This window comes from Rattus norvegicus, chromosome 5, assembly GCF_036323735.1.
Source record: "Rattus norvegicus strain BN/NHsdMcwi chromosome 5, GRCr8, whole genome shotgun sequence".
NCBI lineage: Eukaryota > Metazoa > Chordata > Mammalia > Rodentia > Muridae > Rattus > Rattus norvegicus.
In genome coordinates, this window is record NC_086023.1 from 163,952,325 (window position 1) to 163,968,955 (window position 16,631).

A 16,631-nucleotide genomic window follows, 5' to 3' on the forward strand; every position below is an offset into this window, starting at 1 on the left:
GGACACCAGTAAGTTTGGGGGCCATGTCCTTTACTCAGAAGGACAGAAGCACAGAGCACCAGCAATATTTCAAGACTTTACTGTTTCCTCCTTACCGTATCCCACTGAATAGCATGGGTCCAACAGGTAGGACAAGAAAGACTATCCCCAGTCAGAGGGACAGCTCGGGGGTTGGGGGATAGCTTTGGAATGCTAAGCACATCCATCTACTCAGGGTTGTGAGAGACCTGTCTGATAAGAGAGACAGCAGGGAGGGTGGCATGACAGGTATTACTGTGGCCACCGCTTAGGCAAACATCATCTTATTAAAACACAAAGACCGAGCACTCAGTGGGTATTATTCTATTTAACGGATGAGCAAGCAGGTAAAGACAGAACGTGTGACTTGCTTGGACACAAGGCCAGCAGAGGCAGAAGGAAGGTGTCATTGTGAGAACATGCAGGGGGCAGCGAGCCCAGCTGACCTGCTACCCAGGGCTGCCTAATCTGCCTATCTCCTTGCCCATTCCTCTACACCTGGGTCAGGGTCTGTATCAGGCCACTGTCCCTTTGACCACTCTCTCTAGCTCCAACCCCATCCTTGCTTGGAAGGTGGCAGGGTAGCTGGCATTGCCGCTACCAACTCCTGGAAGGGCGTTGGATGCCCCAAATGTCAGCTCGTGTTTGTTAAAGCCTTTGAGGGGGATTCTTCTCCTTCCTCCTGCTGCTGGAGTGAGTTTCCCAAGAAGCCAGTGTCAGCCACCCCTCTCTTTACAAGAAAATCATCTCCATGATTGATTCCTGCAGTCAGAACACCTGAGCGCACAGAGATTTATGGGAAGAGGTTTCTTCTGTGGCTGGCCGCCTCAGAGTAGCACCCCCATCCTTGAACACACAGGTAACCACTGTGGCGGTTACTCCTTATAGTGTTCTCCAGAATTATTTAACACGCATGCAAACAAAAAGTGAGCACGGGTTCGCCCCTGCTTGGGTAGCTCTCAAACACATAAGCTGCACGGTTTTACAACCCTCTCTCTCTCTCTCTCTCTCTCTCTCTCTCTCTCTCTCTCTCTCTCTCTCTCATTTAATCTTTGTTGGCGATTTTTCCATCCCCCCACAGAGGAAGCGCCCTTGTTCATTTTCAGCCGCAGAGCACAGACCTGTGTAACTCGCTTCCCCTGTTCCTGTGCTGACGGATGTGTGGGTCTCTGGTTCTTGGATAAGTCGAACTAGTTTTCAATGCATGCCTTCTGCATTCTGCCAGGATAAAGTTTACCCTTCAATGTGCGGGAGCAAGGGAGCTGGGTCCAAAGGGAGGTGCGGCTATCGTTCTGCTACAAAGCAGATTAAACGCTCCAACAGGAGATGCCCGAGAACCTGCTTTCTTGTAGCCTCACCACAAAACTTTGAGATGTACCGGTCATAGAGAGTGGCCTCTGTTCGGAAAAGCATGTTACTGCACCCCCATTCTCCCCAGGACAAAACACAGCATCCTTTGGAAGGTGTGGAGGTGGGCATAGTCCTGCCTATCTCATAGCTGTGGTCGACTCAGGAGGATAGAAACATGTCTCTGGCTGCAGCTTCCTTAATGGAACATGACTAAAGACACTTTCTTGAGGCACACTGGGGGACTTTTAAGGGGGTTAGAGGCACCCCTTAAAAGCAGACTCTTAAAAGCGGCTGCCAATTGACATCTATCTCAGTGGAGAAGTGAAGCCACAGGGGTCCTTGGCTGGTGAAGGGGTTTCATTCCCTCAGACCCCTCTCATACCCTTGGCTCCTCCTCCACACAAAGACTGTCACCTTGGCATGCCTGTGCCTGCACATCCAGGGGTCCCCAGGCTGGTTGCTGAGCTCGAGTGAACAGAGACCTCATTAAGCTCAGCGAAGCTCATTAAGACTGCAGCCCACATCGGCGTCAAAGGAAGGTCAAGCTTCTATTCACGGAGTTGGTGCCTCTGGGACCCGGTAGTGCCAACAGTCGCCGAAGAAGATGAAGAGGATCAAAAAGGTAGACAGCTGTGTGGCCCAAGTTCCCTAGGGCACCCAAACTGTCACCGCCTCCTTTCCCCAGGCCTGTCCCTGCCCTGGGGAGTTCCAGGTGGGAACTAAGTCTATCAGACACCACATAGGGCCTCCATGAAGGAAGGCAGAGGAGCTGGGCTGAGAAGATACAAACCCTGTGTTAAGAATGCCATCCTTGTAGGCATTCAGGCACAAGACAGTGAGCGTGACCAGAGGCCAGTGTGCACATCCACTTGCCCTCTCTAATAACCAGACTCATCTGTAATCTGGAGGCTTACAGGAGTTCCAAAGACCAGAGTTGCCCAGAAGCTGGTGAGCCCGGGTGAGTCTCCTCAATCCTTGGCCTTCCTACACCCCCACGGGCCAAGTAGCAGCGACTTCCCTGAGTCAAGCATCATGCGTACAGCATGCAAATGACCCAGCTCTACGTTTATCTGAGTTATTGGGAAGATCTCAGCACAAGATCTTGTAGACACCGATCCCGAGATATGCTGTCAATCTGCCAGGCCCCTCCCCAGCTCCCTTAACCTCTTAACACTCTATGTTGTGGTCAAGGGTTACATGGACCCCGCATACACGACTGCTTCACATGGGATCCTGAGGTCATGAGTCAGAGCCAGCCTGCTTCCTGAGACTTTTCCCGCAGTGACAAGTGTCCCAGGGCTCCAGTGTTACCAAGTGAAGAGTTGGTTAGGCAGATCTAAGAACTTGCTTCAGGAGTTCCAGAACAGGCCCCTTGTCTGACTACAGCCTCCAACCATCTAGTAACACTATCTGCCTTTGTGAAAAGTTGTCCTGGTGGCTGAGAATGTGCTTTTAGGACACAACTGGGCTCCAGGTTGGGCTCAGGATCCAGAAAAAAAAAAAACCACGACTCAGGCATTGGGTCCCTTGCATGCATCTACACCGATTAGAAAAAAAGCTGATTCCTGCCCAGCGTGGTGATGCATGCCTTGTCCCAGCACAGGGGCAGATAGTCCTCTGAGTTTGAGGTCAGCCTGCTCTACAGAGCAGGGTCCAGGACAGCCAAGGCCACACAGAGAAACCCAGTCTCAAACTGACCCTCCAACACACACACACACACACAAATCTGACTCCTGTGTTTGTGATGACCCTGCGTCGTCCCCCCCCCCCCACGGGGTATACTTCGGTCCTAACACCTAGTCTCCATGGACAGAAGCTCATTGGGGCGGGGTCTCTGCAGCCAACCAGGTTAGGATGAGGTCATAAGGGTGGGGCCAACTCCAGCATGACAGATGTCGCTCTTAGAGGAATGCGAACATGAAATGGCAGACACACGGAGACTAGCAGATGCCCAGCAGCCAGCGGGCCTGGACCAGATTCCCCTCTTTGGATTCCCAGAGGGAACAACCCTGCTGTCAGAGCTGAGGGTCTTCTGCTGCAGACATCTGTGGTGCCATCGTGGCGCCCCAGGAAATGAACACCAACTCCGAGAAGGGCGTCTGTTGTGTTACATGCCAGCCAGTACCCGCCTGATCGATTCATTTCTTCACGGTGGATGGTGGGTCCAAAGGTTTGATATTTCCCCAACAAGCACTGGGCATCAGGCTACACCAGGAATATGTGGGCAAGGACGCAGTGGTCTCTGTCTTGCACCCCAGCCCTCCCTTTCATAGTTACTAGTGACCAGGTGAACGGGTGTGTAGACCACCTCGGGTTCCTTCCTCACCCTCAGGGATCTGTCCTGATCTCAGAACTGTCCTGTTCGATCTATGTCCAGCTTTATAAGACCCAGAAGGCACAACGTCTGTGCCCGGAAAGAAGTCTGGTGGCTGTCACAATGCTAAGCTTTCAAAAATGCCCAACGGTGGGGCCCAAATGGGCTCCGTAAAGGCACAAACGTCTCCAGGGCCCCTCCCACTTCCCGCTAGGAGGCCCCGGCCTCACACTGAGCCCAAGTATTCCCACCTCTGTACTGGACACCCTCTACCCACTCGTGTGTCCGTCTGGGTCCGGTGCCACCCTCTGTATCAGGCTGTGGGTGAACACTTAGTTATGTCAATTTTAAGAAAATGATGGAGCCAGCCAGGCTGAAAATGCTTGTGTTAATGGCAGCGGTCTGCAGCTTCGTCTCACTTTAATAGGGACCATCTGCCACGAGCAGGCAGGCGGCAGGCACGGCCGGCTCCTCCCCATGTGTGTAGCGCCCCGCCACACACCAGTCATCCGCTCTCAGTCAGGTGGGGGCGACGAGGTTTGGATCTGTTGGGGATGCCGCAGCTCCAGGGAGGGGTTTTTGAGGTGCCCCGGAGGCTGTGGCTGGGGCTAGGACATGCACGATCCCAAGAAATGCCTCTGTCTCTGCTGGCTTGGACCGCAACAGCAGGGTCAACAAACACTGGCTGCATAGAGCTGGGGGGTGGGTGGGCCCCCTGTCCTGGATCTGCTGTGCTCTTTCCCTCCATAGGGAGGCCTGTGCTATGAGGCAACTCTGGCTCCGCCCTGATCCAGCCACAGGGCAGTTCCTGCCTCCTGGTGCCCTGGTTTCCACATCTGTAGAGTGGCTGGCCCTGAAATGCGGGCCCAAGCAGGTCACGGACACTGAAGCAGTGTGAGAGGAGAGAAGCCGCCTGCTTGGTGGAGACCAGGTATGGGAAGATGGTTAGTATCTTCCAGGGCCAGGCAGACTTCAGCGAGGGGGCCCAGATTGTGTGGGGGTATCTGACTTGACTTCCAGTCTGAGCTGGGCTGAAGGGGGTGTGTCCCACACAGCTCGGGGTCCCAGTTCCATGAAACCTGTGAGTGGAGCTACCTGGAACTGGGCCAGAAAACCGAGAGTCCCTGCATTTCAGATCCCCTCATCCCCTGCTGCAGGGCAAGGTGTATGAGTCAGGACGCAAGCACAGAGTTATAGCGTGGCCCCGCTGGGCAGGGGGATCTTGTAGCCACTGCGCAGGAGCACGAGACAGGTGCCCAGCCCTAGGGCTCCTGCCAGCAGCACGGCACCCAGGGCCTTGAGGAAGGAAGTCCTGGTACGGGTGAAGGAACCGGGGGCCATGATGCCCAGTAGGGCGGTGCTGACAGTGAGTGTGTAGAGGATGGACACGCCCGTGTTGAGCGCCACGATCTTCCCGAACTTGGCGAACGGGGCGATAATGCAGAAGAAGAGTGGGACAGTGGCGATGACGGTGGTGAGTGCACTGGATACGATGGCCACGCCCACGTGCCGGACGGCCTCCAATGTCCTCCACTGTCGCTGAGAGCTGGCATCCTAAGACAGGAGAGTGAGAGCTAGGGCTGAGCACCACTGAGGACAGCAGGCCTGGGGCTTGACTGTAGGGTTTATACTGCTGCCCCAGGCTGGCTCTGCCCGAGAAGCTCCCATCCCATGCTGATAGGTTGTAGGACAGGAGGGTAACCATAGTGGGTCCTCAAAAATGGGAGCTCTGACTGGGGTTATTCTATCTTTCTAACCAAAAAGTGATTAAACCTGTTGATGACTTAATTTTAGTCAGTCTTAATTTTTTTTTTTTTTATCAAACCAGGAAAGAAAAAGCCCCGAAACTGTGGACAGCCAGCTTTAGTTGTTACCTTGACACAACCTAGAATCCCCTGGGAGAAGAATCCCAGTAAGGGGTTGAACACATTGGGTAGGGTTGCTGGGGGGTCGTTCATAAGTGTAGGAAGACACAGCCTACCATGGGTGGCACCATTCCCCAGGCAGGGGACTGTGAATTGTGTAGCAGTGGATTAGTCGAGCTGATCACAAGCGAGAGAGCGAGTGAGTGAGTGAGCAAGCAAGACAGCAAGCGAGTAAGACAGCATGCATCCGATTTCTCTCGGCTCCAGACTGAAGAAGTACGAGGCTAGTTGTCTGAAGCTCTTGCCCTGATCTGCCCATAATGATGGGCTATAAAGTGATACTAGAAGGCAAACAAACCCTTCTTCATCTCATTTTTGTTGGGGGTTATTTTATTACGGCAATAGGTATTTAACTGGAACAACTTTGCTCCCAAACCCCGCCTTAGCTCCAGGGCAAGCACTGGCTGTAGTCACATGACTGGAAAGACACCTCATGCACCTAGGGCTGACGACTGAAACGCTGCAGTCTTAGGAAGAGCTCCTAGGTTATGACTTGCCTGGGCAGTCAGTACGGGGTATCCATCTGTCTCTATGGGACCCCCTCCATTGCCCCCCATTGCCCCAAGGTGGGAGCTGAGTCAGGGGTCAGGCGTGCACAGGGCTGCTTACCTCAGCCTGCTGTGGGGGCAGGTTCTCCCCAGCCAGCAGGTAACCTTCTACCAGATGGACACAGTAATCCACAGAGGAGCCAACCAGGATGGACAGAGAGATGGCCTCTACAGCACCCATCTCCCAGCCACTCCAGTACATGATGGTCACCACGAGGCAGACGATGCCTGTAAGAGGGATCACAGGGTATAGCCTTTTCCTGCCCGTGTGATCCCTGGGGAACGGAGACATCTGGAGTCAAGAAGGATGCTGGTGCTCAGTGGCATAGAGAAGGGGAGGGAGGAGGGAGGAGACAGGTACAGCAACATTGCCACTCACCTAAACGATGCCACAGACAGATAGATACCTGGCTCCATTCAGGGAACACAGACAGGTAGTTTCTGTGTGTCACTGTCACACAAGGTCAAGCTGAGCATCTTTTTTTTTGAGGGGTGAGAACTGCAGCAAGGGCCTTTGCTAAGACTGGATGGCCAGAGGCTCAGAGAACGTCGTGGCCTTGAGGACTGGTAGGCCCCTACCTGGCCCCACCCCCCGCCAGCCTGGCCCACTGTCCCACCAACCACATACACACCCCTGGTCTGCTGTCTCCTGCCATGTGCCCTGGCTGATCCCATCCCTGGTGCACCGACGGTCACCCTGGGCACACGTACCTAGGATACTCAGGAGCACAGGCAGCAGGAGGAGGACGTGGGTGGTGAACACGGCCACCGCGGCCACACAGATGAGCAGGGAGAGGACCAGGCCATAAAGGGCACTCTGTACCCCTGCAAGGTAGGAGAGTGGAGGACTGGAGGTGGGGCTGTAGGGTGAGGAGACTGCAGCTCCCCTTTCCCCCAATGCTAGGGTTGTATGAAGGGGCAGTCATAACAGCTTGGCCACCCTGAGGCCAGTGCCATCCTTGAGTCTGTCTACCACAGCGTGGGCTCCACACAGGTGAATTTCATTTGGACTTTGAGGTGTTAAACATGCCCCCAGAGCAGTGGCCCAGGAAGGGCCATGACATACTTTTAAAAAATTATAGTGTGTGTGTATGCACATGCCCATGCGTGAGCACACATGTAGAGGTCAGAGGTCTTTGTGCAGTCGGTTCTTGTCTCCCACCATGGGGTTTCAGGGATTGACTCAGACCCGGAGGCTTGCACGGCAAGCGCTTCTGTCCACGGAGCCATCTCACTGGCCCGAGTGTCACTAAACTGGTGTCCAAATTCAAGATCACACGTGGACAGATGCAACCAGTAGGAGAGGACCCACACCCTGGCCTCTTGTCAGTGGCTGCTGCATGGCAATCCACTGGAGGTTCTGACTCAGGGCTTGGGGTAACGGAAGACAGACAGACCACACTGTGCTCTTGATGTGGGTAGCTGCCTCTGTGTGGCTGGCTGCCTGCCTCCTGGCCTGGGGGAGGGGTGGGCTCACACCCACCTATGATCTCCATGAAGATTTGTTTCCAGTGCTCACAGGTCTGGAAGCCTCGGCGCAGGGCTGAGCCCTCAGGGAAGGTCTGCAGCTGCTGCCGGAGGAAGCTCTCCCAACGCAAGTAGTCCGAGTAGGTCTGGAAGGAGGACTTGCCCTTGTACGTGGTCTGCGGGGACACAGGCTGGTGAGTCATGTGGTCTGCAGGGGACACGGGCTGGTGAGCCTAGTGGGTCTGCTTTGCATGTCCTAAGGACGGCTATTCTGTGGCCACCAGTGGAGGTTGCCCTGTGAGGATGTGGGTTCTGAGCCATTCCGTCTGCTGCCAGGAGCTTTCTCAATGTAATACTCCGAGAATACACCATGCTCCCATATGCCACCCTCTGGCTCTTCAGGAAGCCTCTCCACATGACCCTACAACTGGCTAGGGTCCATCTCCTGTGAGGAGCTTCCCTTTTGTTCAAGATGGGCCTCCTCTGGGCTCTTAAGCCACACCCTCCCCCACCCCCATCACCCAGACTTCCTCATAGCTCTCAGCTTATCTCATCAGATGCCTGCCTCTGGAGAATGCAAGCATACAGGGTCTCGGGCAGCGGCTGGGATACAGTTCACAGTCCTAAAAGGGACTTTCTTTTATGTTGCCTCACTAATTCAGTTTAGTTATTGCTATGAAATAGTCTCAGCTTGTTTATGCACAGGTGTGTGTGTGTGTGTGTGTGTGTGTGTGTGTGTGTGTGTGTGCGAGCGCGCGCGCACAAGTGCACTGAGGGTCAGCTTGGTAGGCAACGCTATGATGGATGGTTGAGATGATTAAGAACATTTCTAATTTCAAGTTGACTATGGCACCAGCCTAAGAAAAGGAAGGCGGTTCCACCACATGCTACAGTATTGATGGACCTTACGGTCTTGTGGAGTGATCAATCTCTGTAGCCAACTTGGCTGGATTTAGAATCAACGAGGGTTTGTTGAGACATGTCTCTGGATATGTTGAGGGTATTTTCAGGGAGTTAGAGTAATTGAGAGGAAAAGACCCATTTCAGATGTGCATGGCACTATCTCACAGGTTGGGGTTCTAAATTGAATAAAATGTTAAAAGGAAAGTACGATTAGAATGTCAACATTCTTTCTCTGCTTCCTGGCTCACCATGGCAGAAAATACTCTGTTCTACCACACTGTCTCAGCCATGGTGGACTAAACTCTTCCTCCCTACTCCCAGTCAAGCATTTAGATCACAGTAATAAAATACTAATGATATAGAAAATTGGTACCAGGAGTGGGGTTGTTGCTGTAATAAGTCTGACTGTGCAGCTCTTAGGTCCCTAGAGCTAGTAGGAGAAATTTGGGAGAGCTTGGAGCTGTGGGCTAGGAAAACTCTAGAATGTTTTAAGCAGAGCTTACTGGACATTTTGGTAGGATTTTTGAAGACCAGAATACAGACAGGAATGTGGATGGTAAAGACTGTGTGCTTGACATTTCAGATGGGAGCAAGGAACTAGAGAATTAGACTAAAGTCTAATTGAGAATAGACTAATCTATTGGGAATTAGACTAAAGTTCATTCATGTTATATTCTGGCAAAACAACAACAACAGCAACACATTGTCTACATTGTCTACATCCCTGTAATGGATGATTTTAATTGTCAATTTGAAATAATCTACAATCACCTGTAAGAAGCTCCCAGTGGGGACGTATGTCAGGTGAGCATGTTGTGGGAGGATTATCTTGAGTACATTAATGGAGATAAGACGTACTCACTGGAGGTGGCACCATGATTAGGGAAGTTTTGACTGTATAAGTGTAGAGCTGAAGAGATGGAGAGATGGCTAGGTGGTTAAGAGCACTGGCTGCTCTCGCAGAGAAGCTGGGTTTGACTCCCAGCAACTACATAGTGGTTCACAACCATCTGATGCCCTTTTCTGGCCCCTGGGGGCACTGAATACTTTCGGTGTACCGACATACATGCTGGGAAAATGGCATATACACAAAATTAACTATTAATAATAATAATAAATTATTAAGAAGTGGAAAGAGCATGCATGCATTCACTGTTCTCAGCTTCCTGACTACAAGTGCAGGTTGACCAGATGTCTTAAGCTCTTGTGACTTCCTTATTGGGATGTACTGTTAATAGTTCAAACTATTGGGGTTGGGGATTTAGCTTAGTGGTAGAGTGCTTTCGGTCCCCAGCTCCAAAAAAAAAGAAAAGGAAAAAAATAGTTCAAACTATTAGCTAAAGTAAAGCCTTTCTCTCTTGAGTTGCTTCTGTCAGGGTAAATTATAAAAGTGTGAAGGACAGCTTTATGCCGGCTTGACACAGACTAGATTCATCTGAGGGCATTTTCTTAATTAGTGACCAGTGTGGGAGGGTTCAGCCCTCTGGGCTGTGGTCCTGACTTCTATAAGAAAGCAGGCTGAGCAAGCCATGGACAGCAAGCCCAGGAAGCAGCACCCTTCAGGGTCTCTGCATCAGCTCCTACTTCTAGGTTCCTGCTCTGACTTCCTCTTGGTGTTTCATTGCAGCAATACAAACTCTGTGTAGGACAAATAGCAACTGGAAGTGACATTAAGACAGTCTCAAAACATGGTGAGAGGATGCACTTAAAGGTGAAGGATTAATTTGGCTGAGGAAGTTTCAAGACAGCATAACACTGTGGCTGTGGTAGGGTCAATGCTACCTGCATTTAGCCAGATTTACAGTAAAAATGAGGATCAACAAAACAAAAACATAATAGAAGGATTATGAAAAACATGCAGTCTGTTGACAAAGGAAGCTAGTTGAAAGCCATAGGGTTGTTAAATAGATTAGCACTATTAAGGAAAACCCAAGCACTCTGAAATGAGACAGGGGGAAAAGCTTTAAGTCCATCTGAGGAATTAAGACTCCACTCACTGTAGACTCCACTGCATGAAAATGATCACTCACTTGAAAGACTTTTCCTTGACAAACACGGGGCCATTCAGGGAAGTGTTTTCCCAAGTTCAGCTACCTGGGCACCAGAGGCTGCTGAAGTAATAGTCTAAGGGCTAGTGTCAGACCTTGGTTTAATCAATATAGTGTTGGTTTGCATAAATACAGGATGCAAAGAGATCTTGGAGCTTGTAGATGTCCTTTTGATTTCACAGGGGCTCACAGCTAAGACCTTCCTTTGAGTCTCTGAGCAGACTCTGAAGTCAAGACTTTTGAAAAATGTCAGAATTGTTAAGAATCCATTTTCATTGTGAGATGGACATGAGCCTTTGAGGGCACCAGGGGTAGAAGATTATGGCTTAAACTGATGTATGTAGGTGTCAAGTGGACAAGGGGTTGACTTGCAACACATTATCTTTATTGTTAATGGAATCATATTTAGAGAAACCTAGGAGATAGCAAGGAAAACTTGTAGGTTTCTACAAAGTACTGAGTGAGGGAGGAAAACGTGTCCCACAGACTGGGGTCCCAGGTGCAACAAAAGAGGAAAAGGTTGGTGGAGTACTGGTGGCATTCTCATCACTTCACATTGTTTCCTGGCCTACAGAGATGTGGTCTCCACTCTCCGCTACATCCTCCTTTCCACAATGGACTGAACCCTTTGAAACCATGAGCCACAATAAATCTCTTTCATAAGTTGTTTTCCTTCCTTCCTTCCTTCCTTCCTTCCTTCCTTCCTTCCTTCCTTCCTTCCCTCCCTTTTTTTGGTATCAGCGATGAAATGCCAACTAGTATAGATAGGAAGTTTTATAGAGTGTTTTGCCAAAAATAAAAAAAGGCAACTTGGACTCAGCCTGGGATTGTCCTTACAGGGTTAGGAGTCTCTAGTCCACCTGACCTGGATCAGAGGCATCGTGGTCTGTACTACAAGTAACATGGACCATGGGAGACCATGTTGGGGGGTCTGAGAATAGGCACTCCCCTAAATTTGTCACCTCGTCTCTATTTCTGCCACGCCCAGCAAAGTGTGTTTCTCCATAGCAGCCAGACCGGGCAGTAGAAGGCTTTAAAAAAAAAACTTTTAAAAAGATTTACTTATGGGGTTGGGGATTTAGCTCAGTGATAGAGCACTTGCGTAGCAAGCACAAGGCGCTGGGTTCGGTCCCCAGCTCCAAAAAAAGAAAAAAAGAAAAGAAAAAGATTTACTTATTTTTTGTACATGGAGGCTTTAATCCACATGTCTATATCTGTCTGTACAGTAGAAGAGGTCATCTGATCCCATGAGACTGCAATTACAGATGATTGTGGGTGCTGGGAATTGAACTCACAACCTCTGAAAGAACAGCTAGTGCTCTTCCCTGCTGAGCCATCTCTCCGGCATTTTTTGTTTGTTTTGTTTTTTATATTTTTTAAGATAGGGTTTCTCCATGTGTCCTTCACTGTCCTGGAACTCACTCCGTAGTCCAGGTTGGCCCTGAACCCAGAGATCCGCCTGCCTCTACCTCCTGAGTGTTGGGATTAAAGGTGTGAACCACCACTGACCAGCTAGGGAAAGGCTTTTAAATCCTGGTTTGTAGGTGGAGAATAGAGGCCAGAGAGAACTGGGGATCTGATCCACGACATCAGTCAATCACACCAAGATCAGGTAAAGCCTGGACCCCTGGTTTCCACATGGAGGCAGAGGACATCTTGTCAAATCCGAGAGACTAAAGTGCCAGGTCTCAGGGAGGCCAGGTCACGGGATATGCCTATGTGTGTAAGTACATGCATGTCTGTGTACACATGTTCTTGTACCTCCCTTGGAAGAGACAGGGATCATGAATGACAGTGGAGAGTCTCCTGTCCCTCCTTTATCCCTACAGGTGTTAGAAAGGATGAATGTGTGCAGTCAGAGAGGGTGGTGCTTGACATTGTCAACTGCTGGCTGTGACCTCAGGCCAAAGCCTCTGTATCTTTCTCTGGTCTGAGCTGAGGGACAGGAGTGGATGGGGACATGTCTTCAAGAACACTACATGGGGCCCCCAGGCTCACCGACTCAAAGGCCATGGAGATCCACTGCACACGGCCCTCTTTGACGCCCACTGCCCCATGGGATAGCTGCCCTGGCAGCAAGTTGGGCTCAGGCAGCTCCTTGCACTCGGGGTGCAACATCTGCAGGAAGGAAGAGATGCTGTACCCTGTGGGGGGAAGCAAGAGGAGGTTGCGACAGGAAGAACGGCCAATCCTACACATCATACCTGGGTGCACACTCTCACCTGCCTCTCAAGCTTTTTTTTTTTTTTTTTTTTTTCTTTTTTTCGGAGCTGGGGACTGAACCCAGGGCCTTGCGCTTGCGAGGCAAGCGCTCTACCACTGAGCTAAATCCCCAACCCTGCCTCTCAAGCTTTTAATGTGGTTGCAAACACTGGGCAGTGTCATTGAGAGGCCTAACAACCTGTACTTGCCACTGAGGTGGAAAGCCACATTTTGGATCATGGCAGTCAAGTAGCCTTTGGGCCAGCCAGCCACTTGCCCTCAATTCTAAGAGCCCCACCCCCACGCCCCGGAGGTAACCTATCTGTACAGCTCACTAGCACACCCCCACAGCATTCGGATTTTCTTGCAAGCCTGTGCACACTTGGAAAACGTTTGTGCAGAGCTGCAAGTGCCTTATGGGCACACTCCAGCACAGACGCCCAAACACTAGGGGCATGTTACCTAGTGCTATCCAGTGGACCATGGCAGCACATACCTGAGGGCAAGCACTGGGCCCCGCCTGGCTTCACCAGCTCCGAGTTGCCCGCGATGGCCTTGCAGAGGCGACACAGGTGCCCAATCTCTTTGAAGAGGTCAAAGCTGCTGTCGTAGATGACGCTGCCCTTTCCCAAGGAGACACACCGGCCCGGGCACTCAGTGAGTTGCGGACTCAGTCCCAGGCTCCCCTTCCCCACTGTGGGGGACAGGCCCTGAGGCAGCTCCCTTGTCCTGTGTTGCCACCACATCACACCCTCAAGTGGGAGCCATGGCTCCCTTTGCTTGTGCCTTTGGCACCTCTGTTCCAAGAGCAGCTCACCCCGCAGCCCCCTGATCAGACCTCCGTTCCTCCTCTCAACTCAACTTAATGCTTTTCTCCCTTGCTTCCAGCCAGCTCTATCTTGTCTGCCTGCCTGCCTCCTCCTCAGGCCCCTACCCCTGCTCTGAATGTGGACAGTATCCCTCTGACTGGAAAGACAAGCCTCATCTTCCTCCTTTTGTTCCTTGAGAGGCTGCAACTGCCATGCCTGTGCCCAACCTGGATGTGACCTCTAGTGACCCTGCCAGGTCTTTCAGTCACACATGGTCAGTGATGTCAGCATTTAGAGCCCACCCAGAGGAGGAGAGGCCCCACACAGGATTCCTCTCATCTGTTCCAGCCCCCAGTGAAGACAAGGCAGTCAGTGTGGGTCCCCAAATGTGCCCATATTTCTGAGTAATTCTCAATCAGTTCTCCCCCTTTGAGGGAAACAATGCTCCCTCAAAGGCCCGTAGAGGTCCTGTGTGGGCTGAAGAGCTGTGTAGGAGTCAAGAGTGTATGTGAGGGACCCGACTGCTCGGCCATGCACTAGTGCCTGTTCCCAAGTTTCTGCTGCAGCTGTGACCTTCCACATCTGCCCAAAGTGGCCGTACCGGGTCCCCAATAACGTGGTTGTCCATCTGCTGGGTGCGGTTGATGCCGATGATACCGAACACCACAAAGACCATGGCTCCTGTATCCACCAGCGGCCGCACCGCAGGCTTCCCACAGCCCGTGTTCACACAGGGGTTGAAGCCAAAGGTGGCAGAGATGCGGGCCTTGGGCACTGCAGGAAGGAGGGGAGTCAGAGACAACACCGAGGGTAGGCTCAGGCTTCTGAGGCTCCCCTTGACACCCCCAGGTCCCTCGGGATGTACCCCAAGTACCTCTGTCACTCGGCACATAGAAGAAGCCTTTGGTAGGCCCGTCAGGGCTGGAGCTGAGCAGACATCCAGGTGGCGCCACACACAGGCGCCCGTGGAAGGGGGGCTTGTGAGACTGAGCAAAGTACAGCTTCCTGTGGAGGCAGGGAGGCCAGGCTGAGTTGGGAAGGCCAAGAAAAGTCAAAGGAGGTGGGGTGAGGAAGATGGGCTAAGAAGTCCAGGAGAGGTCAGGGGAGGCGAGGCAAGGAGGTCACTTCAGGGGCCAGGGAGAGTGAGCTTCCCCAGCCCAGCATAGGGGCAGAGGGTGCCCAGGGCTGGGGGCTTGGGGCTGGGGACTGGGGACTTGTTTTAGTTCTGCCTCTGCCAAGACCAAACTGATCCTGATCAAGGCTCTTCCCTCTGGCTCTCGGTCTCTCGCCCTGGCACAAGAGGGGAGGAAGCACAAGTGTCTGCTTTTAAAACTGTCCCCCCAGAGTTCAGGAAGGACACAGGGCAAACCTTAGTGTCTCCCATCAGTAGCCTATTGACCTATTGACCCACTGACCCACTGACCCACTGACCCATTGAACCTGAGGAGTCAAGGCACCTTGAGTTTGCCACTGACTTCTAGTTCTAGACTGCTCATCCAGGGAACTGCAGAGCCCCAGATCATAGCTGTACCTCTGGTGCAAAGCGTGCCTGGCCCTGGACTCGGGAGCAGACAGTCTACGCTGAGATGGGGATGCTTGGGTGGAAAGGACCCAGCTAGAGCCACCTCACCACTTCCTCCTCCTCTCCTCATTCCCTACTGCAAGTGAAATCAACCTTTTGGGGTCAGGGAGCTGAATGCCCTGAAACCAGTTCCTTATCAGACCACGGTCTCCATGTAGCACATGGAGTATAGACCTGGCACTGAGATGTCCTCCCGAAATGGGAGCTGAGTTGCCCCTGTTCCCGAGGGTGGCTACCTGTCTCCCGGGGGGGGGGGGAGGTGCTCATTGCTCCATCCTGCCCCTAGCACGCTGACACATAGCCACACTGGGTGTTTGTAAAATGAATGGCTGGATATGTGGGCCAAGGGAGCCCTCCCTGATAAAGAAGGCTGTGTTCATAACACGAGGGTATAAAACCTGGGACAAGACTGCCCTGGGGACTTGGGACACCCTGAGGTGGAGAAGGATGGTCTCATTCAGCAAGAATGAGTCACTTGCTGAACACCGGTGGGTAGAGACTGAAGTAGAAGCTACAACAGATACAACCCATGCTACTCTCCAACAATCTAGAAAAGGGGCACGGGAAGCCGTCTGCTTATTAAGAGTGGGTGAGAGCCTTGGACAGGAAGTGTGGGCACACATTCATCCAGCCAGAAGAGACCTACTGAGAGCCTGTCACGTGACAAACAACACGCGAAGTTGTTGCGCTGAGGGACACAGTACTGGGGCTGGAGCGGTCACATGCCAGACCAACACGACTGCAGGTGGCAACTGGGGGCAGAAACAGCAGCAGGTGGAGAGTCAGAATGGGGTGATGTTGGCTGGGGCAGGGGCTCTGTACAGAGAGAGCCTCCCCTGGGAGGCGACATTAGGTTAGAAACTTGAATCCAGAGGTGTAAGGCTCCAGAGCATGAGCAGAAGGTACTGGGTACAGAGGATGACTGTCAAGGCCGTGAGGTAGAAGCAGATGGCCATGGTGACCCTGCAGTGCTGACAGGAAAAGTGGCAAATGGGAGTGGGGCTTGCAGGCCAGTCATCTTTGCCAGTATCCCCACTACTAGAGAGAGAAGTGAAGCGAAGCCATGGTGGTCTGGGCGCCGCGTCTGCACGGCTCTTACCGAGTGTGCTGTTGCTCCTTGGTGGCCACGTAAAAGCTGAAGTCAAACTTCCAGCCCCTCCTGGCATCACAGGCCAAAGCCGTCACCATCCACTTGCGGGAGGGGCTCGCCGCCTGGAGCAGCCCTACTGTAGACATACAAGCGGTCAGCTTCTTGGTGAAGTCACCAAAAGGCGCTCTATACACCTAAGCAGTGGGTTGACAGAGACAAGACACGTGACTCGGGGAGGCTGCCTCGGCCTGCCCGGCCTCAAGGTCTGTCCCCTCCCTCCTTGACCTGTCTCCCACCCTGTCCTGGTTCCCAGAGCCCGTGGAAGATGTCTCAAGTTAACCTATGTGGGAAGGCCCAGCCCACCGTGGGCGGTGC

General features: G+C 52.3%; 1 protein-coding gene across 4 annotated transcripts in view; it reads right to left on the reverse strand.

Annotated features, from left to right (window-relative positions):
- Nucleotides 1-2,835: 2,835 nt before the first annotated feature.
- Nucleotides 2,836-16,631, reverse strand: part of Disp3 (dispatched RND transporter family member 3) — a 48,821-nt gene continuing 35,025 nt past the window's right edge. Inside the window, exons 13-21 of one of the 4 annotated variants that reach the window (NM_001107992.2) lie at nt 16,266-16,450; nt 14,459-14,589; nt 14,186-14,358; nt 13,272-13,398; nt 12,572-12,717; nt 7,639-7,798; nt 6,867-6,980; nt 6,217-6,383; nt 2,836-5,236 (exon numbers count right to left, since the gene is read on the reverse strand). In NM_001107992.2, the coding sequence (NP_001101462.2) occupies nt 4,874-5,236; nt 6,217-6,383; nt 6,867-6,980; nt 7,639-7,798; nt 12,572-12,717; nt 13,272-13,398; nt 14,186-14,358; nt 14,459-14,589; nt 16,266-16,450 (1,566 nt within the window). In that variant the 3' untranslated portion in view covers nt 2,836-4,873. Of the gene's footprint in view, nt 5,237-6,216; nt 6,384-6,866; nt 6,981-7,638; nt 7,799-12,571; nt 12,718-13,271; nt 13,399-14,185; nt 14,359-14,458; nt 14,590-16,264; nt 16,451-16,631 lie in introns of those variants that run through there. The other 3 variants (XR_005504461.2, XR_005504462.2, XM_039110097.2) reach the window with 3 other exon arrangements.